A 27,947-nucleotide genomic window follows, 5' to 3' on the forward strand; every position below is an offset into this window, starting at 1 on the left:
TATAAACCAAAATTTAGAGAAATAATGCAACAACAACAAAAATATTACGAAATAAAATAGAATTGTCTAATTATTCTCCTGTTTCGCGATTGCTGATGCATAAGAGAAAAAAAAAATGATTCTTGGTATGCTTGTTTAGCCACGGGACCAATACTCAGTTCATGCTTTTTTGTCTAATGTTTTTGCCCTAGGAACAGGTTACAAACAAAGGAAAGAGCTTATTTTCAAACTGAATATCCAAGTTTAAATTTTCCTGACTCCTTTAAATTGGGTAGGGATAAAGTAATTAATATCAGTTGTTGATGGGAAAATTCACAGATGATATTTTAAAGACATTCATAATTTATAAATGAACGTGCACGTATTATTTACCTTTATTTTTCTTACGGACAGCCAATATTTCTTACTTTATCTTTTGAAGGAGACGAGTCCAAATTTCGAAGGACGAATAATTTTGATTCTAAGAACTACAAAATTCTGTGTAAACCATTCAACTGTAAGTTCAATTGCATTAGATTATGAATTATGAATGATGTCGTGTATTTGAACAATGCAAACTATTAAATTAAATGAATTTTATTAATAAAAAGCACTTTCTTGGTGAATCCATTTGATATGGCAAACTGACAGCTTTAGAGGAACAGTTGAGCACAAAGCGTTCTTATTATTGAAGTCTCAGGCTTTTGTTACATTGATACACACACTGTTTGTCAGTCTTGCAATCTTGTCTTCACTCCAACATAGTTTAGGATGCTGTCTTGTCTTCAACTTGGATACTCATCAATATTATTACTCCTGCTCCAATTCTACAGCTAGATTCGTGTAGAGCTACCTTTTTACCCTTTACAGTAGCAATTGGTAGATGCAACCGAGGCAAATAGTTCTTGTCTCAGCAATAACGTTAACTGCATTTCTTCAAGTTTACAAAATCTTTATGTGTTTGCTTGTTAAGCTTCCTTGGCTTCACCGCCAAACTAAATGTCAAATAAAATGTGTAAGTGCAATTAAACTAATACTTTTTTCTTCATTTTCATACAAGACAAGACATGCATCTATAATATGAACAGTGAATCACCACAATGCTCTCTGATGTATGTTCATGTAAGTGGCTGAGTTATTCAGAATTTCTAGTTTTGGTCGTGACATTTTATTTACCGAAGGTGTTATACTTGCTTATTTAACCGCAGTTCTGTAACACAGAAATTAACGTTATCCATTCAACAATGTTTCTAACTTTCTTGTTGTTAAAAACAAAGGCAGGAATGTACTGACTCTTGTAGAATACGTCTCAGGTGTCCTACATAAAACGTTAAGCATGTGTTCATACCACGATCTTCACCCTTCCCTTTTGCAAGTAAGGCATGAGAGTTAACTGTTCATTCTGCTGTTGTGAGGCTTATTTTAGAGGTCAAAAATTGCCCAAGGAGGACTCTTGCAATGGAAGGAAGAGTATAATAGTATGGATTGTAGAAAATTTCAAGCAAAGTTACTTGCTGAGGAAGAAGAGAAAGCAAAAGAGGAATAAAGAAGAGGAGCAGCAGCAGCAGAAAAAGGGGAAGGAACTCACATTAGAGGAGTGGCTTCTACAATCACCAATTACACAAAATTATATTAACTGCAATGCTGATCACTGTGATTTGAAACATGGTCCCAACAGTGATTATCCCTCAGTAGCCAGAGAAAGTACCTATTTTTCTAACTGTGGGGAATGTAGCTTGTCTTTGGAGCAACTCTTAAATGATGGTGATGTGGAGATTTTTTCTGTGGGCTACGGTATCTCTTTGGAGAATCTTTTGAAAGATGAAAAGGTTGATGAAAAAGAAATGGGGTTTAATTCAATGACTAGAAGCCAAAGTAGTACGGTGAGGAAAAGGGTGAGCTTTAGACTGCCAGAAGTGTCTGAGACCATCATTTTGCATCCATTAGAGAAGGATTTTAGTGAATGTTAGTGCATTAGTTTCTTTCTTCAGTCTGTTTAATGTGAATTTTGAGTTTACTTGAGTGGTGTGTGTACCCTATAGTTTTGTAAAAAAGTACGTTCCTAAGATTTGGAGTGCATGAATAATGGATCAAAATCTCAAACTTGGTCAATGTCTAGAGAAGAGAGGAACACAGGGTAATTTGAATTTGTTCCCCTTTTCTGGAGCAGTCGATTCGAACAGAACTTTAGTGATTCTCTTTATGAAACATTACAGTCTTTGTTTCTTCCATGTTGGATTGATTTTAGTGAGTTTCCAGTATCAGATGCTCAGAGATTCTAAGAACACTTTTCACTAGCTGAAAATATCCTATTCTGTTTTTTTCCTTCTGATTTTCTGTTTGCTTTAAACAGTAGGATGTCTGTTTCTCCTTCCCTTCCTTGGTGGAGATTTTTCTTGTTCCTTCTTACTGATTATGCATATGTCAGCTTTTGTTCTTCGCCATAACATAGTAGAAAATTTAGTAATACATGGTTGACATGGCTCAATAAATGGTTACAGCTAGCTAATATTAAAGATGTGTCAGGACAAGCAAAACTTTGAAAAAAGCCGTCTTTCAATCTTTAAATTAAGAGAACAGAACAAACCATTTTTCTACCTATTAGATTGTCTTATGTAATACTAAATGAAAGTTTTTGATTGACTAGGACAAGGAAGAAAGGACAATATGACTAAATGAAATAGCCTATCCAACAACCAAGCTTGTTAGGTACAAGTTCCATTCATACAACTTTCACAAGATATACACACTATAACACTTATGCTATGTAGAGGGAAAGATTAGTTCAGAGGCAAGGGAACATAAGTCAGCAATATGACAGACAAACAACACGCGAAAGAGGGAGAAAACAATAGGTTGGAAGTAGTCAACCTCTCTTTTCCTCTTTCTTTTGTGCATTCTGACTCCTCCGTAACACAACACACAAAGAAGAAAAAAGGGAGAGAGGGTGGTGGAGAAAAAGTCTTTGTCGTCTAGTTATCTTCTTCAAATAGTAACCTTTTCCCCTCAGTCTCTAATCATTGAGCAAAGGAAAGGGATGCAACTATGTGAAAGAACTGTAGTTTCTCTAATAGCTCTTTGGCATGGCTAGTGGCTCTATGCTCCACTCTTAGAAAAAGTTCCTCACTCAGTTTGTCACCAATGTGAGCATCAACAAGAACTCCTGACACTGTCCTGCAGCTGTTGGCTAGAGCTCTTCCTACTTCTCTTGCATCATCTGGTTGATTCACCACAAGTGGACTTCCTCCTTTGAATACCTCAAGCTTGTCTATGGTGAATGAACCATTCGCTTCAACCACCTCCTTGAAGTCTTGCAGGCTTGCTGCATAAACTGGAATGTTAAAACTGTCTCGTTTTTCTTGGCTAATCAACCCCTGAAATCAAGAACATAACTCACTAAACCAAGACTTCTGATAAGAACAGCAAGTTCTCACATGAATAATGTGTTTATGCTTGGTTTCAGACTGAGAAAATCATTTCAGTCTTGGAATCCATTGAGTTGAAACAGTTTAAGTGCGTGATTGAATTAGATTCAATCTCTTCTTAACTCATTTCAATTCCAAGTTGAAAATGAAAATCACATACAGTTACTTAGACATTCTAGAAATTGAAAGAGACTGTTAATGTGAAAATATCCTAATATCTTTTGGTGTTAAGTTGGTAAATGAGATTTGTTGTGTGATTTGTTTGTGTAAATGAACATTGTTCTAAGTACTCAACACATCCTATCATGTGGGTGTGGTTATAATCTGTACTTCATTGATTACAGTTTTGGAATTTGGAAGTGTAGAGAGGATAATTGTTAGAACAGAAGTGCATGGCTTTGACTCTGATGAAAGACAATGTTGGGTCCCATATAGAATATCATGGTGGTATGAAAACTGATGAGATGAATGCATATCCATTTTGTCTATAGCTTTAAGACATGATGATGTGATTCAGTGTTTGTTCTAAACTCTGGATATCCAAAGCCTAATTGCTGGTCAACATTATGGACCACAAGACAGTGCCAGCAGGCAATTAATTATTATTTCTGCCGACATGATGATCAAGAAATGGATGGGTGGATGAATGAGGGGAGGCTAATCAACGGCTGGGACCAATCTGTTTGAAACTTGGGCAGTGAAAACTCATGATAAGTTGTGGTGATGCCTACAACACTTGAGCATTGTGGTCTTTTAATCTCTACAGTGTCTTTTAATCCTTTTTGGTCTGCCAATGGGAAATGGGAAATAGAGGGTGTGTGAAGTGGGCAAGCACTGTTGACACAAGCATGCATAAAAATGTTTGTGATTATGATAATTACCTCTTGGACAAGATCATCCCAAGCATCCTGAAAGTGGGTCCCAAAAAGAAGGCCTGCCCCACCTTGGTCTGTAGGGTCCACTGAAGTTCTGGCCAAGCAAACCAAGAACATGGACCCCTCTCTCTTCATCTCCACTGATCTTGCCATCAGAAACCCTGCCAAATCTGTTTGGAATTGTTTCTTGTAAGCATTTGCTGTGCTCTCATCAGCACCATGGATAAAAACTCTTCCTTTGTTGTATGCACTTGACCTCTTGTCCACAACACTTTCTGGCACCTGCACTCTCTCAACCAAACAAAACTTACTCAAACATCAACAGTAAAACTCTTTCTGATACACTTACCTAGGCCTAACATGGAACTTTATTTAGCAGATTCAATTTCATGCAGTTCTACTTTAGTGCACACTTTATGCAGCAAATCAGAAAATTTTGTATGGTAAAAAACATGTTAAGTAAATGTGTGTGAGCAGTAAATAAGCAGCAAAAATAGTACACACTTTTACTGGGGGATTCCCAACTCCAATTGTGTGTCTTTTGGTGATCAAATTCTGTGTGGTGGCCCCATTTATTATTGAAATTTAAGATGCATGAAAGTGGAATAACATTGGGTGCTTATAATGCATGCATTGGAAATTACTGTCCAAACACGTTACTTGTTTCCCTGAAACATGGTTCCTTTTTTTTCAACCCTATAGACCATGGGTTTGCTGCATTCACTTTTTGACCATAAATTATGACTTAGGCTTCAAATTAATGATGTTTTACTGTCTTATTCTCGGGAAGAGGCAATTATCTCTTTCATTTTGTCAAGGAAATTACATGTTACAATGACACAGAGACTATAAGGAATAGAATCTTTGATTTTTTTTTTATGGGTAGGTTGGGGAGTGAATTATAATAAAAGACTATGTGAACAATACAAAAGGGTTTATCAAATTAATGCTATAGGCCAAAAGTTTTCTAATAAATGGGTGTGATACCTTAAAGTTGAAATTCTAATTGAAAGGTTTAAAAAGATCCTGGACAACCTAATGATGAAAGATACACATAGAATGATTTGAAATGAATTATTATTTTGTGTAATAATTTAGCCACTTCAATTGCAAAGAGAAAAATGAATAAATTAACTATCTATTCACCCACAAAACAGAATAAGTATTTAGTTTGAAAAAAATTTAATTTTTCAGAATAAGTAAAAAAAATATCATTTTTTTTAATTTGTTAATATTTGTACAAGACAATCTATTTCTTTATGATAAATGTAAATCTTTAAGAAATAAGAAATGAAATTTAGACAAAATGAGTTATTGAAAACATAAAAGAAAGTCACAAACGAAAAGCCATGGTTGATATTACCAATAAAAGATGCATTTGAATATTATTAATAGACGGATAGAAGATAATAATAATAATAATTATAACTGTAATGATACTTATCTTGAGTTTTTTGAAATCTACATGATATCTTTATTTATTAACCCCTTAGAAGTGATAGGTATAAGGTGCTTTTCAGTGAAAGATGAGGTGTGTATAATGTATGTTAAATAATGATTAAGAGTTATGTAAATTTTGGAAGGACAAAGGTGTAATTTACCCTAAAAACATACAATAATAATAATAATAACAAATGGTGGTTATTACCTGAGAAAGCCAGTGCAAAGAGAAGGCCGAGTGGAAAACATCCACAGACCTCGCCGGAAAAAGCCTCCGGTAGAAAGAACCGGGGACTCCGGCGGCGAAGTAGGAGCGGTGGTTGTCGGCGGCAAGGCATTCTTCCATGCTGACGCCGTGGTTGGCGAGAGGAGGAAGCAGCTGAAAGAGCGTGTTGAAGTCATTGCTGGGAAGGTCGGAGAAGAAAGCTGAAAACTCCGGTGGCTGCCACCCCAACGCCTCGTAGCGTTTCATAACGTGCTTTATCATGACATCGACGACGTTTATGGTGTTGCTCCCACACGAACACCCCAAATCCACCACCACAAACGGCACCTCACGACCCTCGACAAGCTCAACTCTGTCCAGAGTCTCTCTCAGAAGATGAAGCATCGACCTCGCATGTATGGCCTGCATGTTAATCAATGCATGTCACACCTTCATTCATTCATAATAATGCATGTTTTGTGATTGTCACCACCAAACATATGTAGGGTACTGTTATTATTATGTATCAGCATATTATATATATCTATATATCTATATCTATATATACAGCAGTTTCTTTAATTTATCAGAAAAAAGTTAAGAAATTTGTGGGTGTGCTTTAACATGGTACCTGTGCTTGGGAATTGTTGGCATAGCTGGCTTCTCCTTTGCCTCCTTTCATGCTGAGCAACCTCTCAAGTTCCATGTTGGACACGACAACATTGTCTCCCATGGGAGCCATGATTCAGTGACTAGGTTTAGGGTTTGGAGGTGAAAGAGTGAAAGAGTGAAAGAGAAATTAAGTGTGTCTGAGAAGAGACAGAAGAAAGAGTGTTTGAAGATATGAGAGTTTGGAAAACTGAGATGGTAGAGACTTGGTATATATAGAGAAGGAAGAGCCTTCGTTGTTATAATTATTATTATTATTATTATTTCTTCAATGTATATTATGTTAATAACTTGGTAGATACAAATGGCAAGCAATCTGCTATTATTATTTTCTGTTGTTGTTGCTATCATTATAAATAAATTAGTTAACTATGCAATGGGAAAAGAAAAATAATAATAATAACAAAGAAACTCAGAAAAAGTTAAAAGCAGAGAATGTGGGCCTTTTGTGCAACACAGAAGGCCCAAAACTGGTGCGGGATCTTTGTATCAGAAGCTACATATATGAATTCTGATACAAAACAAAATTTGTTGGAGAGACAAAGTTCATGTGACCAACAAGAATATAAAAACTTTATGAGCAATTCTTGGATTGAACAAAATGTAATGTTTGTTAATTATATAGAAATATGTAGCAGAATGTGATTCCATTGTGAAAAGGATGTAGTAAATGATAAGTGAGTAAGTAGTATGCAAAGTTTTCCATCATATATAAAAAAACACAAGCTAGCTCAATGCATATAATGATAGAAGTGATTAAGCGGTTTAGATTAAAATATAATGTCAGATTATTGAGTAATGATACGTATTTTAAGGAATCAATTAAGCATATCTACATATATGGTGAAATAATGGTTCCTAAGGCTACGTAAGTTTCCTTTTACTTGCTTCGATATAAACAATAACAGCTTAAATTGATTACTCTTTACTGACCAACTTTTGCATTTTTGTATTAGGTTTATTCTTGTGAGAAGATTGATTACTTTTGTCGGCTATTTAGGGCTTTATTATAAAATAACAAGAGTCAAAGTAATCCATAAAAAGCTTAATCATGATTAATTATTTCATTGTTAATTAAGTCATCACCCCAGAAATCAAGGTTCAACAGTTTGTACCTACCAAAACGAATGAATGGAATGGTATTTCTTCACTTTACTTTTGTTTTGGGTTGTATTCACCTTCTTCACATTCCTATAACTTATTAACTTGGCTACTTTCGTTTCATATTCTCCTAATTTAAAGGGTAAGAAATTTTAAAAACTTTTGTAATATATTTTAAAGCGTTGATATAAGTGTTCATCAGTATATTCTAATTAAGACACACAGTAGAGGATCACTAGAGAAAAAATACGATAGAGAATCTAATCCTAATTTTACTTTTCAGAAATCACAGTTCACATTGTCCTTAGAATTTGTCTTTAGTTGTTACAAGGGGAAAAAAATGCAACAAGAAACTTCAAAGCAGATACCCCAAGAATTCAGTGTTGCTTCCAAACTATATACAAATGAATTAAGCAATGACATGTGTGTGATTGTTAATTCCTTTTTTACATATATATGGTCAATAAAGTTCATTTACTTCTTAATGTGAAATCGCGTTCTCTCTTGTGTAATGAAGACCTCAAAAACAAAGTAGAGAAGCAATTATAGTTCTGGAATTTTATTGGTCAAAAGAAATAGTGTGTTGAAATAGATGACACATTTTCATCTTCCTAACCTGGTTTTGGAAAGAGTAATGGTTAAGTTCGTATACCTTTCTTTCATTTATTTTAGTTACTATTGTAATTTGTTTTCCTGAAAATATAGGATGAAATTATATTCGTCTGGTGTGCAGTGTGGAATTAAGAAATAAGCTCATATACCAATAAAATTTTTTATATTACATATGACTTTTTTTGTAAATTTATTAAAATAATTTGTAAGAAATTTTTTTTTTCTACTATTTTTTTTTCTGAAAATTTTAATTAGTAGGTAATTCTTTCATAAATAATTATTTTCTACAAAATTATAAAATTTGTTAGTATTTTCTGCAAAATTTGTTGTAAAAAATGTTTTATACAAAATATTTGCAGCAATTTTGTGTAAATTTTTTTTCATAATAAAATTTATAAATATTTTTTATAAAAGAAATTGCAAAACTAAATTTGTAGAAAATGAGTTTTTTTAGTATTGAAACTTGGATAAATTCAGGAGGGAGTAGTTAATATGATTAGGTCAGTTAGATGTTTCAAAAATAATAACTATTTTAACATTATATGTGTGAGGTTAATCAAATTATGTGAAAAAGGGTAAGGTTAAGTTGTAAGATATTTGTACTTAATTTTTCATAATTTATTTTGCTTATAAATATAGCCATATATTTCTATGTTATATTTCATAATTTCTAAAATATGGTGAATATAAATACCTCAAATATATTAATTAACTAATAATACTATCTCAATGGTGGAAGAAGTTATAAAACTCATTATTATTGTATTTTTTTTTCTAAACACTAAACATTAAACCTTAAACAACGTTGGTATTACACAAAAATTTGTGTAATTTGAATTTTGTGATTAATTATAAGCTTTTTTGACGTGTAGCTAAGAAGTGAGTTATCTAAAGAAAAGAAGTTTTGTGAGCTCTAACATGCATGATTTCATTTTATTATAGCATGTGATCTAGAACAACTAGTGCTATACCATAGGCTGGTTTTTAAAAATGTGCATCCATGTAGAATTTCCATCAATAATGAAAGGAAACGTACGCTACAAATTAAGAATATGAAAGCAAAAGTAAAAACTTTTTCGTAATTTCATTAATTATTGAACTATATATATAGGACTAGGCTTTGAGACTTATTTTCACATATAGGGTTGAATGATCCTAGGAGTGCATGTAAAATTACGCAATCTCACTTTTATATTTTCCCCACCAAATTCTAATTAATTAACTAACTGCATCAGTTATTGGTTCTGTTAACTGTTTTGTAGGGTTACACAAACCTATCATATTATATACCCTAATTAGCTTCTTTAGATCATTTAAGAAAAGATAGAATCAAAGTTCCACACTCCAAATCTGAACTCCACATATAAATGATGCCATTTTGACTCTCTTTTCACACATTCACACACATATATGAGTCCTACAAATATATACATACATATATTATATATTTATATATGTGTATGTTGAAAGTCCCACATAAGACCAATTCATAATATATAAGTAAGGTGCAAACCTTATTTTACAAACTAGTTTTGTGAGGTTGAGTTAGGTTTAAAAGTCCACTTTTAACATGGTGTTAGAGCCAAGTTAGAGTCTATCCTAACGAATATATATATAATTTCGAAGGCTCTTCTGAATAAACTTGGAATCTTTGTGATCTGACTTTGTTCTAATGGCCCCCTCTTCCTTTTAGCTCCTTCTTAAAGTTAAAACCACCGTGATAGACGCCATTTACTTGAAATATGAAACCACTTTTTCTTCTTGCAATTTGTAAATAATGCTCACAGAGCACATTTTACTGGTTTTCTATTAGCATTTGGTGATTCTGCATAATTTTTAACTGTTATTATAAAAATATTGTAAGTGTGTGTTGGGTTTATCAAATCTTCAATGCATGTTCAATAGGATTTCACTCTCTCAAAAGAAAAATTACACTTGATGATATATGTAAAAAGTACACTATGACTGATACCTGCATTTTGACACTATTTTTCATCTTAGTGTCTGCATAAAAAATACATTCGTTTGTTTCTGTGCTTATAACACGGTAAGATTGAAAATAAACTTTCATACAGAGATAATTAATGTTTCTTTTGGTGTGTAGAGATTAAATAAAGCAGAAAATATATATATATAAGATCTATAAGATCTAAGTTTATAATTAACCTTTTTGGTGTTCATAGTTTGAATGAACTATTTAGACCAGTGGTTCAGGAATTATCATGATTAGCCATTTTTTCAAGAAACGAAAATAATTACGAGCTTGTAGAGGGTACCTTTAGTTACTAAATAAGGTCATTGAAGAAAAAAAAAAAAAAAGAGGGACTTTTAGCCCTAGAAGAGATGTCAAAGACATGGTGGAATGGTCAAAGTTGGTAGTTATTTCCCTTTTGCATATATTATTCTGCAACACCTTCTCTGCATATACAGTTTTTCTTCTGTGGCCCTTATAATAAAGTAGAATAAAAGTTTAAGTGAGAATGCTTAACTATAAAAGAAGAATAAGTTAATTTTACCTACTTATATATATACTGATATAAAATTCTTTTTCCTTAGAGTTAAATATAATTTTTTCCTTTAACTTTCAGTGAATTTTGGAATTAGTTAATTTCGAAACTTTGAACCAATTTAGTCTTTCATATCTCAAAATACGTGGATTTAGTCCTTTTAATCAAATTTTGTAAAGTTTATTTGATATTTCAAAACACGTTTCATAATAATATTTGACTTAACATTAAAACAAAAATGTATCAAATGATATAAACAATTCAAATACAGTCATGAAATGCGTACGGAACTTCAAATAAACCTAATAAAATTTGATTAATGATTAAAATGATTAAATCCACGTATTTCCAAAGATGAAGGAGTAAATTGGTTTAAAGTTTTGAAATAGACTAATTTCAAAATTCACTTATAGTTAAAGAACCAAAAACATATTTAACTCTTTCCTAAAAACATATGTGGTTATAATTCTATGTTCTTGTAATATCTTTGTAAATTTAGCCACAATTAATATATATTATTTATGTTAAAAACTGCTGCTGTTATAATTAACTATGAACAGAATCTCCTGGCTCCGTTTTGTCCACTATGAATTTCATCATTTTAGTTTGGTCTACTACCACACTACAAAAGAGAAAAAGAGAACATGTTAAGTGAAAAAAACAGATTCTGAAAAATCCAATGAGGGATAAAGTATAAGAACAATAATTAATAATATATATAAAACTGAGATGTAAAAATAAAATTTCTCTTTCCTGTTGATATAGGCATGTAGGTATCTAGGTTGGGCATATTTTCTAAAAGAATGAAGCAACATGATGCATGTGGAAATTGAAAAGGAACAGTGATCTAAAATATATTTTTTGTGTAACTCTAGAAAGGAACAAGGACCCCAGAATTATTGAAGAATGGCAGTTATTGGTATCAAACTTTTCAGGCAAAATGCAGCATAGAGCGGTTTGTGACGACAAAGAAGAACATAAAATATGTTTTTGTTTTCAGAAAAGGACATTTCTTAGGGTTTAGGGTTCATCCACATTCATTGCGTTCATTTTTGTATAGCAAGTGCTGATTGGTTTAAAAAGTAGAAATCAATAATCTCCAGTTACGGTGCGTGGTTTTTCACACCAATTAAGTGAGTTCAAACTGTGAAGAATAAGTAAGTAGTAATAGTGCCAGAATTTGAGGTAAGCATCCACATGCCTATCCACTATATAAAATTGCATAGGCTATTGTATAATCAAGTTCTTCATATATATTCTCATGAACTTTCAAGTTCTTCATACTTTGTTTGCATAGCAAACACATATAGTTCCTCGAGTTCAATGATTTTGGTAAGAAGGAGATGTGCGTGGAATTCAGGACTTAAAACTTTTCTGTCAAGATTCCAAGAACAAAAATATTAGGTCTAATACCTATTAATATTTATCGTATAAAGAATATATATTCTTGGTATTTAGAACCCAAACAAATAAAAATGGTCACAAACACGATGCTTACGCAAATGGTTTATCTTTTCCGACGTGAGACTTAAATGTATGATATCGTGAAGCTACTTCAACCGTTTTGTTTCTATTTTCATTCGACTTGAAGGCATTAATTGTCTATACCAACAAACATTAAAATTGCTGAAACTCTATTGAAACTAATGAATATTTATGGAGTTGGAGATAAACACAATATTATGTGAAATTTTATTGAGACAGTCCCCCCTTTGATGCCTTTTTTTGGTACTTTTTATTTATTAATAGAAATATTTATTTATTAGGATATTTGTTGGTACTAGTTGGTTCATAATCTGGATAGAACCGACTAACATAATTTTGAGAAGGACAAATTATGCTAGTTGGATTGAGTTATTATAGGTGAAAATAGTTTGAATAATACTAAATTAGATTAGTTATTTGTATCATCCTTTGTTTTGTTGCCCACCTTTTTTTCATCCTCTTTCTTGACACAGTGCCCCCCATCCTCAACTATAATATCCATCAACGAGGTTTTCAATATTCAATATTTTTGTTAATTTAATTAGATTGTATTGAGCATAAAGTTTCTTACACATGATTATTCATTATCATATACATATATATTAAGATTGTTGACTTTTATAATAATTATTTTACTTTGTTATAACTAAGATTACAAAAAGAAGAAAAAATAAGGTATTTTAAGTTTACTCTCGAGGCATTTCAAGATTAGAGATCTGATTATTATTTTTTCGTTTGATGTTAGAAAAGCCTTTGATATGTTGAACTGGGAATTTCAATGGATTTCACTTGATTGGGATGGAAAATTACCACCAGGTTATGAATACCATTGGCTAGAAACTTATTAGAGGTTCATTCTTGATCGTCTTTGTTCCCTTTACATATAATATTCAATTTTACTAGTAATTAAGAGAACATATTCGAGAATAAGGGTTGTTTTATATGATGAATAGAATATGATGAACGTGAAGCTTAGCAAGAACCAAGTGAGGATTAACTTCCAAGTTCTCTAGAAGAATATCATTGCACCATAAAAAGTGAATTTAAACACTCAATCAACCAAGTCCACTACATTATTACAGGTATAGTTGGATATCAATATCTGTGGTATATATACAATGCAAGACAAAGACTAAAACTGAAAATAGGAACATGTGGTCTTTGAGACGCTATGATCATTGTTCTTTACACCCAGATATTCCTTATCTTCCTACTAACTCCCCACGTTTCCCTTACTGACACAATTTGTTACATCAATCTCTTATATAAGTAAATCCCTCCTTGAGAAACCTAGAACTCCTTCCTGATGTATAGCTTAGTAATAGATAAGAAATCTTTCTAATACCTTTTTAGTTTCACCTTAAAAAATCTTCTCATAATCCCTTGAATCTTACCACAACAGAGTGGACCCTCACCAGGTGGTGACCAATTTTCCTATGGCTTACATTTTCATTATTTTCTTCACTCACAATCTTTCTTCCCTCAGGTTATGGTAAAAGTTACCTAATAGACTATGTTTAAAAGGTAATGCATATTAAGCAAAATAAAGGCATTGCAAAGACTTTTGAGTTTGAGCACTCTTAACAAATACCAAAATTTGTTAAGTAACGACGACTGTTAACTTCTAGGACATGTACATTTGTAGGAACCAAGACTTACATCAAGTTTCATTTACCACTGTGACCACTTAATGTATAATAATCAGTCTTGCTATAAACAGAGGGCTACAGCAACACACTAACCACATAACAAGTTAAAGCCACATTCATACACCAGCATGCATGTGTCAAAATCCTTCTTAGATAGTCACAAAAAACTAGATATTATCCAGGGTTTCTGTAATACAAACCACAAGAATGTGTTGCTTGCATCAGGTGACGTGATATGGTATAAGTAACGTTATATCATACTCCCAATGTAAGAAATATTTATTCAAATTTCTTAATCAATGACAAGTCATTCAACATTTTCTCAATTGCTTCATCATCCTGAGCCCGTCCTCTTGTCTGCAGGTAAAAAAATTAGAGCAACTAATGTAAATGATTTAACGGAAGTTACGTTTACTATTCAGATATATTATGCAAAAATATAACTTGCTCATTAGCAGCTACACAGAACCCAATAAGGCATGAATAATATTTCAAAGTAACAACGTAGCAGATAGTAAGCTAGTGAGGTTACAGTAAGTGACGGGAACTATGTAACCAACATGTCATGCTTAGAGGGTGAATAAATGAAGAGAATTGTTTCAGGGATAAGAAAAAAAAATGCAAGATCTCTAGCTAACGTACCAAAATCCTTTCAACTATCAGCATTTACTTTTCTTTCGGTTATCCACTTACGGGTGCTTTGGAAACAAAATTACTTTAAACCCTTTCTTGTGTTTCAAACTTTGCTTGTCAGAACTGAATTTTAACAATCAGAAGAACAGAAAATTTATAAAAAAGTTATAGTTCAATTATCACTGATATTTCAAACTTTAGTTGTAAAATTGAATTTTAGCAATAACAACATAAACTTATATAAAATATCATATTTGCCCTTATTAAATCCTCTACATCCTTCTTTGTCACATAACAAGGATGCGGAGAAAATGAAGGTAATTTAAACTTACTATAATCCTTCAATTATCAGTATTTACTTTGTCTGTAACTTCAAGGTGTTCTGTAAACTAAATTACTTTACACCCTTACTGGTGTTTCAAAATTTACTTGTCTAAACAAATTTTATCAGTTATAAAAGCAGAAAATTATAGAAAAACAAATATCATATTTTGCTTTTATTTAATCCACTACTGCCTTCCTTCATCATCAAAGGGAGAATGGAAAGCACTTAAACTTTGCCTACTCTCAAAAAGAAAATCCTACCACAGAAAAAGGGAGAAGCTTTTACCTTGATAGATGGAACCATAGCAATAGCTTCCTCCACAGTTTCCGGGCAAAGGTTGCCAAGGACACACAACTGCAACAGATTCATTTAGACAAAAAAAATCATATCTTGTATTGTCTGAAACTGGTAACTGAATTTTTTTTTTTTATATCAAATGTGAACACTTGCATCCCTAACTGAATTCATGAAGGAAATAGTTGTATTACCTCAAACTCAGCCAATTGATATCTTGCAAGTATTCTGTACGTTAGTTAAGATCAAATTCTTAAGTAAGGCAGTAAATGTCAAGTTTCTTTGAATTTAATTCCAGGAAAAGAGGAATTAACATAGACCAACTTTCTAAGATGTACTAAATGAGATACAATAGTCATTTAAGCTATCAAAAACATAGACAATAAAAAAGTCAATAATGATATGAAAGAAACTTAGATCAATATTTTTATATAGGAACCCACATGATTTGACCAAAATTAAACGAGTGATAAGAGAAATGACAGATGGGTCATTTAATTTAGTTTTGGAGGATACTCTCGAACTTGTCTAACAGCATCTGGATTTTTATAGCGGCTGAATCGCTTCACGTACTGCAACGACTTTTCAAATACCCTGATACAGAACAGAAAAAGAATCAGAGTCATTAGGTGATCAACTACTTTGCTCCTCTTCCATCTCATTATCAATATCAAATCTAGTTGAGGCAAAAAATTCAATTGGGACCACGATGTTTGCCAATATGTTTTATGACCCTAATGTTGTAACATTTAAAGGAAACCAAAGAGGAACATATTTTTCAGCGGTGTCATAAAAGATAAAATCTTGGAATTAATTGCAACCCAATTGTCAAGAAAACTAATTATTTTGAGGGCACCAGAAAAAGACACTATTTCAGGACCTTTGTGTCAAATAAACATGAACTTGATTAAGTATTCAAACTCACTGAGAAACTTGATTCATGGGATCATCAGATGTCTGTTGAAGCTGCTCGTACTTGTGCTCAAGAATCAATGAAACTTCACAGTTCATTAAGCACTTTGCCTTCAAAAACTCTGAAGAAAAAAACTTATTTCATTAGTGTGAGAAAAAAGCTGGAAACAAGTATACCAACATAAAACATGTTCAAGCATTCGAGTATGATATGATACAATCAAACCATATATATAGCAGAATCATTGGATCCGGTGATGTAACACCAACAATCCCTCACATTTAGTCACTACCTCAGCATTGGCAAGAAAAATTATAACTCAAAATCAGGGGATAATCAAAGCAAAAAGTTGAGCAAATTATAACAAAAGACATTGATCATAAAGAAAATACCACCAATGGCTTGGTCTTTGTTAAAATCCCACATCAGCTAGAAATAAGGTCAAAATTCACTTTCTAATATGGTATCAGAGTATATCCTACTTAGGTTTGTTGGGTCTATCATGTCACCTAAACCACCCAAAAATATCTAGTAACACACATAAGATGTTTATATCCCGACATGAGGTGAGTCTATAAATCCCACATCAACTATAAATAAGACCAATTTGCAGTATATAAGCGAGACAATGTCACCTTACAGCAGGTTTTATGAGAATGGGTTAGGTTTAAACTCACTTCCTAATAGACTTTAGCATATAAGTTAAGTTTGTTCACGATGGTGTTACTAAATGCCCTAGTAGCACAGACCATTCAGCCTTCTACCCTACCACCGTAGATCCAGCAAGTGATGCAGTTTGGTAAGCCATGCTTGTTAGCAGCATCAAATTTTACCATTTATCAATAGGCCATTTATTTAAAATTAAATTATTCAAATACAGAAAGTCCCATTTTAAAACTTAAATTTTATGCGATCATTTAGTCCCTAATTTCACCCAACCTACAATTGGGTCAAAAAGGCATTCACTTCAGCCCTTTTCTATTTCCTTTTTTACTCTCGTCAATGTTGTTTCCTAAAATCAGGGACTAAACTAAGAATATTGAATTTCGTAAAGTTACATACCAAAACAACTTATGCTTATAATTTAGAGTTTAGGGTTAACCCAATTCATATACGAATTGTAACACAATGCTATACCTCATCAAACATTCCACCAATTCAACCTGAAGATTTATGAAGCACAAAGTAACAGATTGCAAAACACTACCCCAAGCCCTACGCGAAAAGCACCCCGATTTTATAGGACAAGAGGTTGATTTCTAGCAAAACGATTCAAATAAGAAAATCAATTTGTAAATAAAAAGAAATTAATTACCGTCTCCAATTTTGAGCTCTGCGGCGTTTTCTTCCTCTTCCCCAGACATGTTTTAGAGACTTTCAGGTATGTGAGAAGGAACAGATGCGCAGAAACAGTGAGCAGAAAGAACGTGTGAAGAGGAAGGTCGATCAAAGAATGACAATGAGCATAACTCACGAAGGTGTGTTCTTGTATGGTTTATTATAAATTGTTACTTTAATATTTCCATTTTTATGTGTAATCTTGATTTGTTTTATTTGTTATTGTAATATGTTATCTTAGTTAAAACTTTTAGTTTTGAAATAATATTTAGTTGCATGTATAATTTTGTTCATTTGATTGAATGTTTAAGTTAATACATTCATTTAAAATATAATGAAAAATATTTTAATTACTTAAAATATAAAATGAAAATAACATAATTATAGATAATTGAGAATTATATGAAAATAGTGTTTTTTTTTTTATAAAAAAGTATAGATACTAAAATAATAAAAGTAAATCACAAATTAAAAATTATCCATGTGTTTGGTGGACTGGAAATGGATAGGGAAGGAAAATAGTAAAAGTGGAATATTATTTTTTTCATTTAATAAAAAGAAGAATGAAAGTAATTTTTTATAATTAATTATTTTTTAAATTAAGATAACTATTTATAGTAAGAAATTATTTATAAAAGATTAAAATTACCTAGAATAAAATAATAAATTTATTTTTGTTATTAGTGGATATATATATATATATATATATATATATATATATATATCAGTTGTTTATATGGTAAAAATAAAATGATATTGTTAAAAAAGTAGTATTAATAATAGAATAATAAATAAATAAAAATATTATTTGTTTAACATCATATGATAGTATATCAATACTACCGGTATCACAATTAAAATATTAAATATTACGCACAATCATTAAAATGTACTTTAAACTTCCAAGGTAACTCAAAATAAAGAATTTTATAAGTGTTCTTCAATATATATATATATATATATATATATATATAAACACACTTATATAAGAGAAATTAGCTTTAACTTTCCACTAATAACTTCTTTAGTGTCCATCAATCCTTTATTTTCATCTGCTTACATATAAAATACAATCACAATTAAGTGAACAAACCATTAACAAATTTTGTGTCATTGTTGAGGATTTGTGTCAAGTAGATTATAACCAAGTTTAGATTTACTTGCAGATTTGTCTATATATTTTACGGTTTTAAATTTTTATACATAGTAAAAAAGGGTGAAAAATCACTATTTAATATTGAGATAGAAAAAAAAAAATACACAAGCTGCAGCAAGAAAAGTGAGGGAAGGAATAGAAAGAATCATTCACTTCCACATCTGTTGAGCAAAACCAACAAGAACCAAGGGCATAGAGAAATTAAGGAGGAAATTTTCAAATAGGTAAAAATAGTTTGAATAATACTAAATTCAATTAGTTATTTGTATCTTTTTTTTTAATTTAATTAGATTGTATTAAGAGTATAAAGTTTCTTACACTTGATTATTGGTTATCATATACATATATATTAAGATTGTTGACTTCTATAATAATTATTTTACTTTGTTATAACTAAGATTACAAAAAGAAAAAAAAAAGTATTTTAAGTTTACTCTGAAGGCATATCAAGATTAGAGTCTTTTTTTTTCGTTTGATGTTAGAAAAGCTTTTCATGCGTTGGACTGGGAATTTCTTCTGTTGAAGTATTGAATTTCTACCCTTCATGGTTTCTGATTCAATGGTATGTTTTGTAAGAAGGTCAAAGTCATTTTCCACTCTGCACATCTCTCTTTCTCCATTAATGGAAAAATGATGGAACATGATCTGCAATAAAGTGATCTCTTGCCTATCCTCTTTTGACAAGTGGAAGAGATTCTCAGCAAGGGAACCAAACAAAATATAAATGAAGAGAAAAAACACTTGAATTAAGCAATATCACCTACTTTTTAAGTGAATAATTTTAACTTTATTAAAACAACCGTCGTAAACAACACTACCAACTAATGAAATAAAACATCACATCGACCTATGATCAGCCTGCAGAACCTGAAGGAATGTGATATCCAATGGTTATGCATTTTAGAAGAAATGGCTTTTGTACAGATGAAGTATCTTACAATTCAGCATGCTAAGGAAACTACACTGATCTAATTCAAAGATGATAATGTGATTATTGGGCCTAAAGAGCCTAATGCCCGAAAAAGAATTATACAGAATGAATATCTATCGGGAAAAGAACTACCAAAGCCAAAGCTAAGAAAAACTAAGCAGTCCACACAGCTTCCTTCAGCTACATATTTTACATCAAATGCAATTCATGCAGAAATGGTAGAACATTCTAGTACCACGAGGCAAGTTGCTGCAATGCGCCTTATAATGTGTCTCAACAATTTTAATGCATGCTCAATTACCCAGCAGTACAAGAAAAACCCCGTTTCCTAACCCCCAAAATACCTGCCTGCATCCAATCAAAAGCACATCGTCAAAGATCATCACGGGAACTGGGACGGAGAGAATCAAGGGACTGCAATAATATAAGACATTATTTTTGTTGAAATTATTAAAGCTCCCAAATTATAAGTGATATTCAGAAAAAAAAAAAAAAAGGGGGAGTGGAACCTACATTTCAGAAGTTGTAATAAATTTTAACCAATAATAGTGTATTTTAAAAATTAGGGTTTGGTTGCAAATAAATCTAATCTGACTCAACGGGAAGGTAAGTAAAGCCTGATGATTGCATAATATTTTCTCATTCATTAAGATAACATCCAATATTAAACAGAAATATTAATGTGACAGTATCGTAAAATGCCATGTCAGCATATCCATTCTGACATTTTTATCAAATATTAGATGCCGATTAAATTAGCTAAATTAAAATAGTGGGAATCAAATTGGTGAAAAAAATGGGAAGACTAAATTTAAATTCTGATGGCAATAGAAAGACCAAATGTGCTAACAAGTATGTTACATTCTTCTTACTACCGAAGATACATTATGCAAGTAAACCTTGTGAGATTTTAGTAAAAGCCAACAAGAAATCAATGACCGATAGATTATTTTACCAAAGCCAATTCACAATGAAAATTAATCCGGTGCTCTTCATGGAAGGGTATCAACAACATACTTTCCAATTTACACCTTCTAACACATTCTACCACCACTAAGATAGTTGGCTAATTTCAGTTTGAAACTACTTGAAAATTCCATCTGCTTATTACGGCTGTTATCCCAAATTTCCAATAAATTTCCTTTTTTTGTTGTTTCATCAATTTATTACATTAATAAATTTAGATTCTATGAATTTTTACAGCATTATTTTTTTAAATGGGAGAACTATCAGGTATGCAAGACCAAGATCAAGAAGCAAATAAATTCGACCTGAATTCAGGAATATAACCCCCCATATCCAATGGTTCTAAGATTTTAAAATGGCACCCGATTTATTTTAAAGGCAATAAATATACATTAGAATAAACAAAGTTTAAGCCAACATTTTGGAGAGATAATGGATCAAATACTCACCACAAAATTGCAGTGTACGAATCATGGAACATATACGTTCATGACATTATCAACTGATTACAGGTTGAAATAATTTTTTGAATTCATCATAAAACCACCTGCGAAACAAGCCAAAATCACTTAAGACACCTCAAAACAAAAAGACCAGAAAAAAAACATCTACAAGGAAAAAATGTCAACACTGATTTTATTCAGATTTTGTCCAGATTGATTAACAAGCCCGATATACGAGGACAGTATAATAGTTTCACTGCTAGTCCCAACATTTAAAATGTGTATTCAAAACGAGAAGTCAAGCATATAAAACACATACACAATGCAATAAAAAAGGAACAGAAATGCAAATAGAACAGCATTCATTTTCCTTCCAAACTATTGAATAAATTTCATCAGAACTTTGAATTAGAATTTTAATCCTAAATAGATGACCATATCCACATAATATTTGGTAAAACCTGGATTAATTGAATGCCAAATAAAAATTAGTCCATATGCCAAATACGGCCTTGTAATGGGTATTCAAGATGAGTAGGTACAGCTATTGTTATTAAAAGTGGCTGTTACCAAGGCAAAAGTTGTAATGTACGATGGCAACACAGAGCAGCCGCGGGGCACTACAGTGACATCCAGTGTCTCTAAATAACTGTATAGGGGCACAATAGTGCTACTGTTGAAAAATTCCTTGGATCCACAATCTTAACTCCACCGACGAGTGCAGCTGCCAGTCATGGCTGGAGCATCTTCTTGTTATCTTTGGTAAATCTCCAACCAATTGAACTTTTGAGTTAATATTAATGCATTTCATTTCCATTTTAAAACAATTTAATTTTTCATATACATATATATATATATATATATATATATATATATATATATATATATATATATATATATCATATATTTCAACCACAAATGACTTCCACAATTTGGCCACTACATGATATGGCCGATTACTAACTTTCCACAATTGATAACACTAGCAACATCACTGCATGGCATTTTTGGGGTCACGGCCAAATTGCAAGCTTTTCACACGCAATAACAGCATGATCGGAATGGATTTCAAAAATCCAATTTTTCCCCAGCACTAGCATCGATTAGAGGGAGTGGGGATTTAAGTACAGAGCAGGCTGCTCTTCTGTCTTGTCCACACTCCACCTGTTACCAAAGTAATTAATAGAGTGCAATAGTACCACAGAGGTCACTGGGCGCTGCAGCCACATCATAGAGTGGCATAGTACCACACAGCTGACAGCCGAATTGACAGCTTTTTCCCAAAACCACAGCAATTATGATGAGTTCCAATAATCTAATTTTGCCCCTCCACTGTGTTGGTGGGGGGAGTCGGGGTGGAAATGATAATTATAGACAAAACTAACCCCACCTCTTCAGCAGGTCTTTCTAAAGACATCCCATCTATTACCCGCCCATCCCACCAGAGATGTCTAGCGACAGAATTACATCTTTCTTCCCAACATTTCGTCAGTCTTAGACTTCTTGTTACTGTTTTCTGGCAAGCTTCTTCTGTTAATCACTCAGAATGTTTAAAGCTGTAAGATATACTGTTTCCTTCCCCCTAACCTAAAAGAAATTATTTATAAGTACAGATTATTAAATTGCATACAAATATATTTGAAATAGTGGCCATTCCACAATGTGTTATCCCACTATAGTGTATTTGGGGTTGGCAATAGATTGATTACTATGGCCTTTACTCTCACCGCAAACACGTTGTGGTAGTCCAATGAGATGATACCACAAATGTTTTTCCATGAAAATGAAGGTAGTTTATCTCCATCACATGCATGAAAGCTCTTGTTTAAGATATCCTTCCAGGTTCATTAACAATTATACTGTCTGACATTCATTTTTTTCCCAGGAAAAGTAACTACCAAACATTAAGCATTTGCTTTCATGTTTCTTTTCTACGAACCAAAAATTCATCAATTGAAATAAACTAGAGTTAATAGTGTCAATCTATGTTATGTAAAAATTGGAATGAATATATAGTAGAAAAACACAGCACATTCTCAATGCTCAGCCATGTCCGCAAGCAGCATGAAAATGGGTTTCAGTTTTCAATTTTTCACCATCTATGACAAGTCTACTCGATAATTAAATCAGCTCTTTTTCTCATTTCCCTGTTTTCTAAAATTTTCTACCAAGAAAATGATGAATTGAAGTCATATTTTATATTTGATAGTTGCTTTACAAATACGAAAATTGTATGTATAATATGAATGGAACAGGCATATAGTAAAACGAGATGAAATGAAAACTCTCTAGAATGATGGATGAAATTTAAGGAAACAAACCTGCAAAGGAAAATGGGCTGTATTCTAGTACTTTCCTCAATTCCTAACTGACATCGCCTGTCATTTTCTTGTTTAAATTTATCAGACGGAAGTACTTCACATGGACCTTGAATAGAGCTAGCCATTTCAGTTCTATCACTATTAGATTCATAAACCTTCAACAAAGAAAACATATCTATAAGAAAATATCCACACGCAATACATGATTAAGAATGATGAAGAATGTCCAGGATGTGGAGAATTATCATTGATTGCAATATCAAACAAAATATTAATTAACTTTAAAGGTTACAAGTTTAAACCGACAAGTGCATGCAAAAACCAGCGTAGCTTTAGATAAAATATATAAAGTACATACTTAACATACCAGTGACAAGCCTTTATATCGATCTAAGAAAAAAATATCTAATTATAATTTTATATAAAGATGTAAGTAGGTATGTGTAGAAAAATACCTCATTGACTTCAGATATACACGGATGACCAATATTCCCTGGCAAATCATCAGGAAAGTAGCACTTTGTTACCTTTACCCACTTTAACCCAGTTTTGCAATCTTCCCACATAGACTGAAAATAAAAATGGAATAAACTTTTTGTTAAAGTTCTACATATTTATAAAAAATTTATTTTGTTTACACAAGGGTGAAAATCAATCAAAACACAAGAAAAAGAGAAGTACACTAAAACGTTTTTGGTATTCATATCTACTTAATTTTTCAGGTAAATTCCTGCAGGTATGGTATAATCAATGGCTGGCATATAATGGAAGAAAATAATGATAATTTGCTTGCCTGGAGTTTAGAAGGAGCTAGTTTCCCATTACTGGTAGGAAAAAGAGCATGACCCTGTAGCCTATACGTTACTCCATCAACACAACAAGATTGGTAAAAAATCTTTTCATCTACGAGCTGTACTACATCACCAATCCATTCTATAGCATGTGAACCATCTGAAGATAATGTTGAGTCCTGTCTACCTTCAGTATTAGTTCCAGAAATTCCAACAATGTTTGCAAGTGCAGCATCTTGGTCATCACGCTTAATATCGTAAGTTAAATTTTCCCCTTTAAGAGAGTCCTTTTGATTATTATTCATAATTTTACTATCAATGTGTTTATCTGGTGATACTTCAGCATTGTCTTTTGACATTGTCTGTTCCACTTGAAAATTTTGAGATGATTGCATACTTTCACATTTAGCCGGCTCAGATAATTTAGGAAGAGACTCACGTTCTGAAGTCTCTTTACTGGTCAAAACCTTAGAATTTATTTGTTTAGTAGAGCATTCACCTAGCAAGCCAATAGAAGGACTAGAAGCTGCGCCAAGAGATTTCATAGAGTTGTTTGGATCAGGCTTCTTATCGATAGCTTCAATACTGGATGAAATGCCAATCCCTTGTATACCTTTGGTATCAGGGAACTTTGAGTAACATGGCACCTCAACATTGTGATTGCCACTGGCAACAGTTGGAACAGTGCTCCCATTTGTTACCATCTGCAAGACCTTTGGTTCTATGTTCTCTGCTTTATTCTCAGAGCAAGCTTGAATACCACCGATATTAGAGGGCAATTTTGGCGGTGTGCTTGACGATCTCATGACACGACCATACTTTGGAGGCAAAGGCTTTCCACCACTTATACTCAAGCACCTCATACAATGCCAATCAACTCTGTTATGAATTCCTCTCAAGACCGAGGGCTGCAGACACTTCAAGTGAAATCCCTTTTCACAAGCATCACAGAGAAGTACAGTATCAACCTCCTGAACACTGAGCTCACACATCTGACATGTCAAAGCCTTATTCATATAATCCCTTGATGGAGGAATCCAAGTGGGATGGCTGGGAACCTTTGGTTGTAACACTTTCTGGACAACCTTTGCAATATCAGTGTGACTGGGAATCAAAGGAGGCTGAACAATGTTCGTGGCTTGCAAAGGCTGGTGCACAGTAGACAAATTTACAGAAGCGGTTGGAGTGATAAATGGTCTAAAGCTCGGGTCTGTTGTTATTTGAGGCCCTGCCCTTGATACGGTTATGTCAGATGTTCCTTCAACCTTCACAGAGGTAGTCGCAGGCACCTTGTTTTCTGATACAGTTCTTGCTACTGAAGCAGCTTGAGTCGGTATAGACCATGCAGGAGCATTCACCAAAGGTTGGTTTGCTGATGAATTTGCTACAATTTAAAAGTCATAACATTCAGCTCCCAGCTTCAATTTCATGGCTAAAATGCCATAAGATACACTTGTGTGCACATTATAAAGACACAATACAGTACCAGCAAGCTAAGAAAAAAATTAGAAAAAATGAAAATAACTTAAAATCTTAATGCCAATTTTTCATAAGTTACCAACAAATAATAAAGATTTAAATGGAAAAAAAATGAAGGAAATTCAATTTCACAGTCTTCAAAAACAAGGAAACAGAAACAACATCTGCTTGGAGGTTATATCCATTCAATCAACTCAAAATAGACATATTCACCAAGATATACACAAATCCAGTCAACTTTCAGGCTTCACCACAAATCACTCCGTGATTTAAAGCGGAAAAACACCAGTAAATATATAACCATAAAACTACAGTATTTTCTTCAGCACATTCAGTTAATGTTATGTATTTTATTGCTTCCCAGTAAAAAAATCTAAATTTCCAACGTATTGCAACTATTATAGAATGAAAACATATTGCAGTGTCTGTCATTCATCAATCGTAAATGTAACTCAACCAGTCCTTGGAAGTTGGATCCAGTAAGGAGCTTCAGAAGACAATACCTTGGACTTGTAGCATATAAGAAGACCCATTTGATCCTCCATCAACTTTGAACTGTGGATGTTCAACTTTAGGCAATACTAAGGAAGACGAATTTCTCCCCAAGTGACCGCTAGGCATCACACCAGAAACCACAGGTGGTCTTACTTCATTGCCAGTTGACTGGTATTGCAATACTGCAGAAGATCCTGCAGAAACATGGGGAGGAATAGACACTACGGCACCCATAGAAGGGATTGCTGGCTGGCTTGGTTTATCAGAAGGGAAAATTCGAACAACATGTGATGGCACACGATTGTCAACAGGTCCACCAATGTTTGATTGTAAGGGTTGAGATGTATGTGTTGTAGAAGGTGCAGAAAACTTCTTTGCTTCCTCCATCTAGGAACCAAAATGGCAAAAGAGAAAGACAAAAATAAAGGGAAAAACTAATCAAAAGAAATGCAGAGTGTCATTCTTGGCATGCACACTATAAGTAAAAAAATCTCTTGTGTGAGCAAATGAAAAAGATAATACTTGTTGTAAACAGTGTTCAACATTCCAACAAACACAAAGAAAGGGACGGCAACAGAAAATTAAAGGAAAAAAAGCCCAGTACTTGCCAAGCCTAAGCGCATTAGTACACGATAATCTGCCCAAAGATTCCTCCACTATGAAATACAAAATTTGCAAAAGTATCAGGTGAATTTCACAGGACTAGGAAAATGAAACTCTTAGTGTTTGCTTGATTATGCGTTCGTTACGCTTATTTTTCACATCAATATTGAAAGAAAACCATGTTTAGTCCCCATATCTTGAATGTGACATCCAAAAGCTAACTGTTATAGCTTTCACACCCCACGCATGTTTTCTTCCTATCCAACAAGTTTCCAAACACGCTAGCAGAAACTATACATTTCTTCTAAATTAAACGGACAGGATGCATATCCAAACACGCTGTTATCCTCATCCAAGACACAATTCACAACAACAACAAACTTAATTTTACTTAAGCACCATTCATAACAAGTTTTCACATGAATAATTATCCAAAACAACCAAGACACACACACAGACACACACGTGACTTCTAAACTCACTCCGTTGTTCTGCGATACAAAGTTTCAACACACAATTTCGCTAAACAACAAACAAGTTGAAACGAAACGGAAGTAAATTGAGCAGAGAGAGAGGGTTGGCAGTTACCTTCCACTTAGCATGGGAATACCTCTCGGCAATAGACATCTTGGGAGTTCGAAACCCTAGCCTCTGGTCCTTAAGCTTGGAGTGCAATCCGAGATCCTCGATGACGGTGCCAATTGCTTCCCTGGCCACAATATCCTTGGGAGCCAAACCCTGGCAGAGGCCGGCGAGCTTAGCGCGCGCCTCTCTCATGAGCTCGACCTCAGCGTCTGAAGGCTTCCTCCCCGCACGCACCGTGGCCATGGTAGAGAGAACGAGAACAATCTCGGCCACTCTCTTCAATTCGGCGTCGGCGTCAACCTTGGGCTTCTTGGCGCAGCGCTGGTCAGAGTCCCCGTTCTGAAGCGGCACGGTCTGGTCCTCCGGTTTGGGATCGGGCACGAGCTCCTCCTCCGTCTCCATGGGAGGGAAACCCTAGAGAGAGAGGGGAGAGAGGAGAGGAGAGAGAGAGGGAATAGAAGAGAAAAGAGAAGAGAGGTTTGAATTGGAGGGGGCTAAGGCTAATTAAAATTTTGGCGGGTAAGTGTGTTGAGAGAGATGAAGGCGAGGTTTGGGTTTGGGTTTGGGTTTGCGTTGCGCGTGCGAGTAATTAGGTATTGAAGTGTATTGGGTGGGATGGGGTTAATAGTAGTGAGTTATGTTGAGAGAAAGAGAACGAGTTGAGTTCAATTGCTGACCAGAGCGATCCCTAGAGAGAGAGAGAGAGACACGCCCACGCGGAATACAA

The 27,947-nt window shown here is 33.4% G+C and overlaps 3 protein-coding genes across 4 annotated transcripts; all 3 read right to left on the reverse strand.

Annotated features, from left to right (window-relative positions):
* Positions 1-2,649: 2,649 nt before the first annotated feature.
* On the reverse strand, positions 2,650-6,787 carry LOC114193541 (indole-3-acetate O-methyltransferase 1). The gene is made up of 4 exons (XM_028083378.1): positions 6,556-6,787; positions 5,928-6,347; positions 4,286-4,561; positions 2,650-3,353 (listed from the first exon to the last, which is right to left on the reverse strand). Exons 1-4 carry the CDS (start codon positions 6,664-6,666, stop codon positions 2,997-2,999), a joined length of 1,164 nt encoding a protein of 387 aa, XP_027939179.1. The 5' UTR covers positions 6,667-6,787; the 3' UTR covers positions 2,650-2,996.
* Positions 6,788-13,913: 7,126 nt separating this feature from the next.
* Positions 13,914-17,620, reverse strand: LOC114193454 (DNA-directed RNA polymerase II subunit 4). The gene is made up of 6 exons (XM_028083262.1): positions 17,428-17,620; positions 16,125-16,233; positions 15,716-15,793; positions 15,394-15,427; positions 15,191-15,259; positions 13,914-14,304 (listed from the first exon to the last, which is right to left on the reverse strand). The coding sequence occupies exons 1-6, from the start codon at positions 17,474-17,476 to the stop codon at positions 14,227-14,229; spliced, it is 417 nt and encodes a 138-aa protein (XP_027939063.1). The 5' UTR covers positions 17,477-17,620; the 3' UTR covers positions 13,914-14,226.
* A 1,854-nt stretch (positions 17,621-19,474) lies between these two features.
* On the reverse strand, positions 19,475-27,946 carry LOC114194370. Of its 2 annotated transcripts, none has more exons than XM_028084543.1 (7): positions 27,224-27,946; positions 26,041-26,419; positions 24,061-25,442; positions 23,723-23,836; positions 23,268-23,422; positions 20,953-21,050; positions 19,475-19,885 (listed from the first exon to the last, which is right to left on the reverse strand). In XM_028084543.1, exons 1-6 carry the CDS (start codon positions 27,620-27,622, stop codon positions 21,002-21,004), a joined length of 2,478 nt encoding a protein of 825 aa, XP_027940344.1. In that variant the 5' UTR covers positions 27,623-27,946; the 3' UTR covers positions 19,475-19,885; positions 20,953-21,001. The 2 variants fall into 2 exon arrangements, with proteins under 2 accessions (XP_027940344.1, XP_027940345.1); XM_028084544.1 differs by having other exon boundaries at positions 19,475-19,951.
* Position 27,947: the final 1 nt, after the last annotated feature.

This window comes from Vigna unguiculata, chromosome 8 (assembly GCF_004118075.2).
Source record: "Vigna unguiculata cultivar IT97K-499-35 chromosome 8, ASM411807v1, whole genome shotgun sequence".
Taxonomy (NCBI): domain Eukaryota; kingdom Viridiplantae; phylum Streptophyta; class Magnoliopsida; order Fabales; family Fabaceae; genus Vigna; species Vigna unguiculata.

What these genes read in the sequence shown, in the direction of transcription:
- LOC114193454 (XM_028083262.1), bottom strand. Translation starts at nt 17,476, where the DNA reads ATGTCTGGGGAAGAGGAAGAAAACGCCGCAGAGCTCAAAATTGGAGAC. An exon ending in AGAGCTCAAAATTGGAGACG is followed by an intron (nt 16,234 to 17,427) that starts GTAATTAATTTC and finishes TTTTTTCTTCAG; the next exon opens with AGTTTTTGAAGGCAAAGTGC. An exon ending in CCCATGAATCAAGTTTCTCA is followed by an intron (nt 15,794 to 16,124) that starts GTGAGTTTGAAT and finishes GTTCTGTATCAG; the next exon opens with GGTATTTGAAAAGTCGTTGC.
- LOC114193541 (XM_028083378.1), bottom strand. Translation starts at nt 6,666, where the DNA reads ATGGCTCCCATGGGAGACAATGTTGTCGTGTCCAACATGGAACTTGAG. An exon ending in CCAACAATTCCCAAGCACAG is followed by an intron (nt 6,348 to 6,555) that starts GTACCATGTTAA and finishes ATTAACATGCAG; the next exon opens with GCCATACATGCGAGGTCGAT. An exon ending in GGGATGATCTTGTCCAAGAG is followed by an intron (nt 3,354 to 4,285) that starts GTAATTATCATA and finishes TCTTGATTTCAG; the next exon opens with GGGTTGATTAGCCAAGAAAA.
- LOC114194370 (XM_028084543.1), bottom strand. Translation starts at nt 27,622, where the DNA reads ATGGAGACGGAGGAGGAGCTCGTGCCCGATCCCAAACCGGAGGACCAG. An exon ending in GTATATCTGAAGTCAATGAG is followed by an intron (nt 23,423 to 23,722) that starts GTATTTTTCTAC and finishes TCTTTGTTGAAG; the next exon opens with GTTTATGAATCTAATAGTGA. An exon ending in CAGCCCATTTTCCTTTGCAG is followed by an intron (nt 21,051 to 23,267) that starts GTTTGTTTCCTT and finishes CTTGTTTCGCAG; the next exon opens with GTGGTTTTATGATGAATTCA.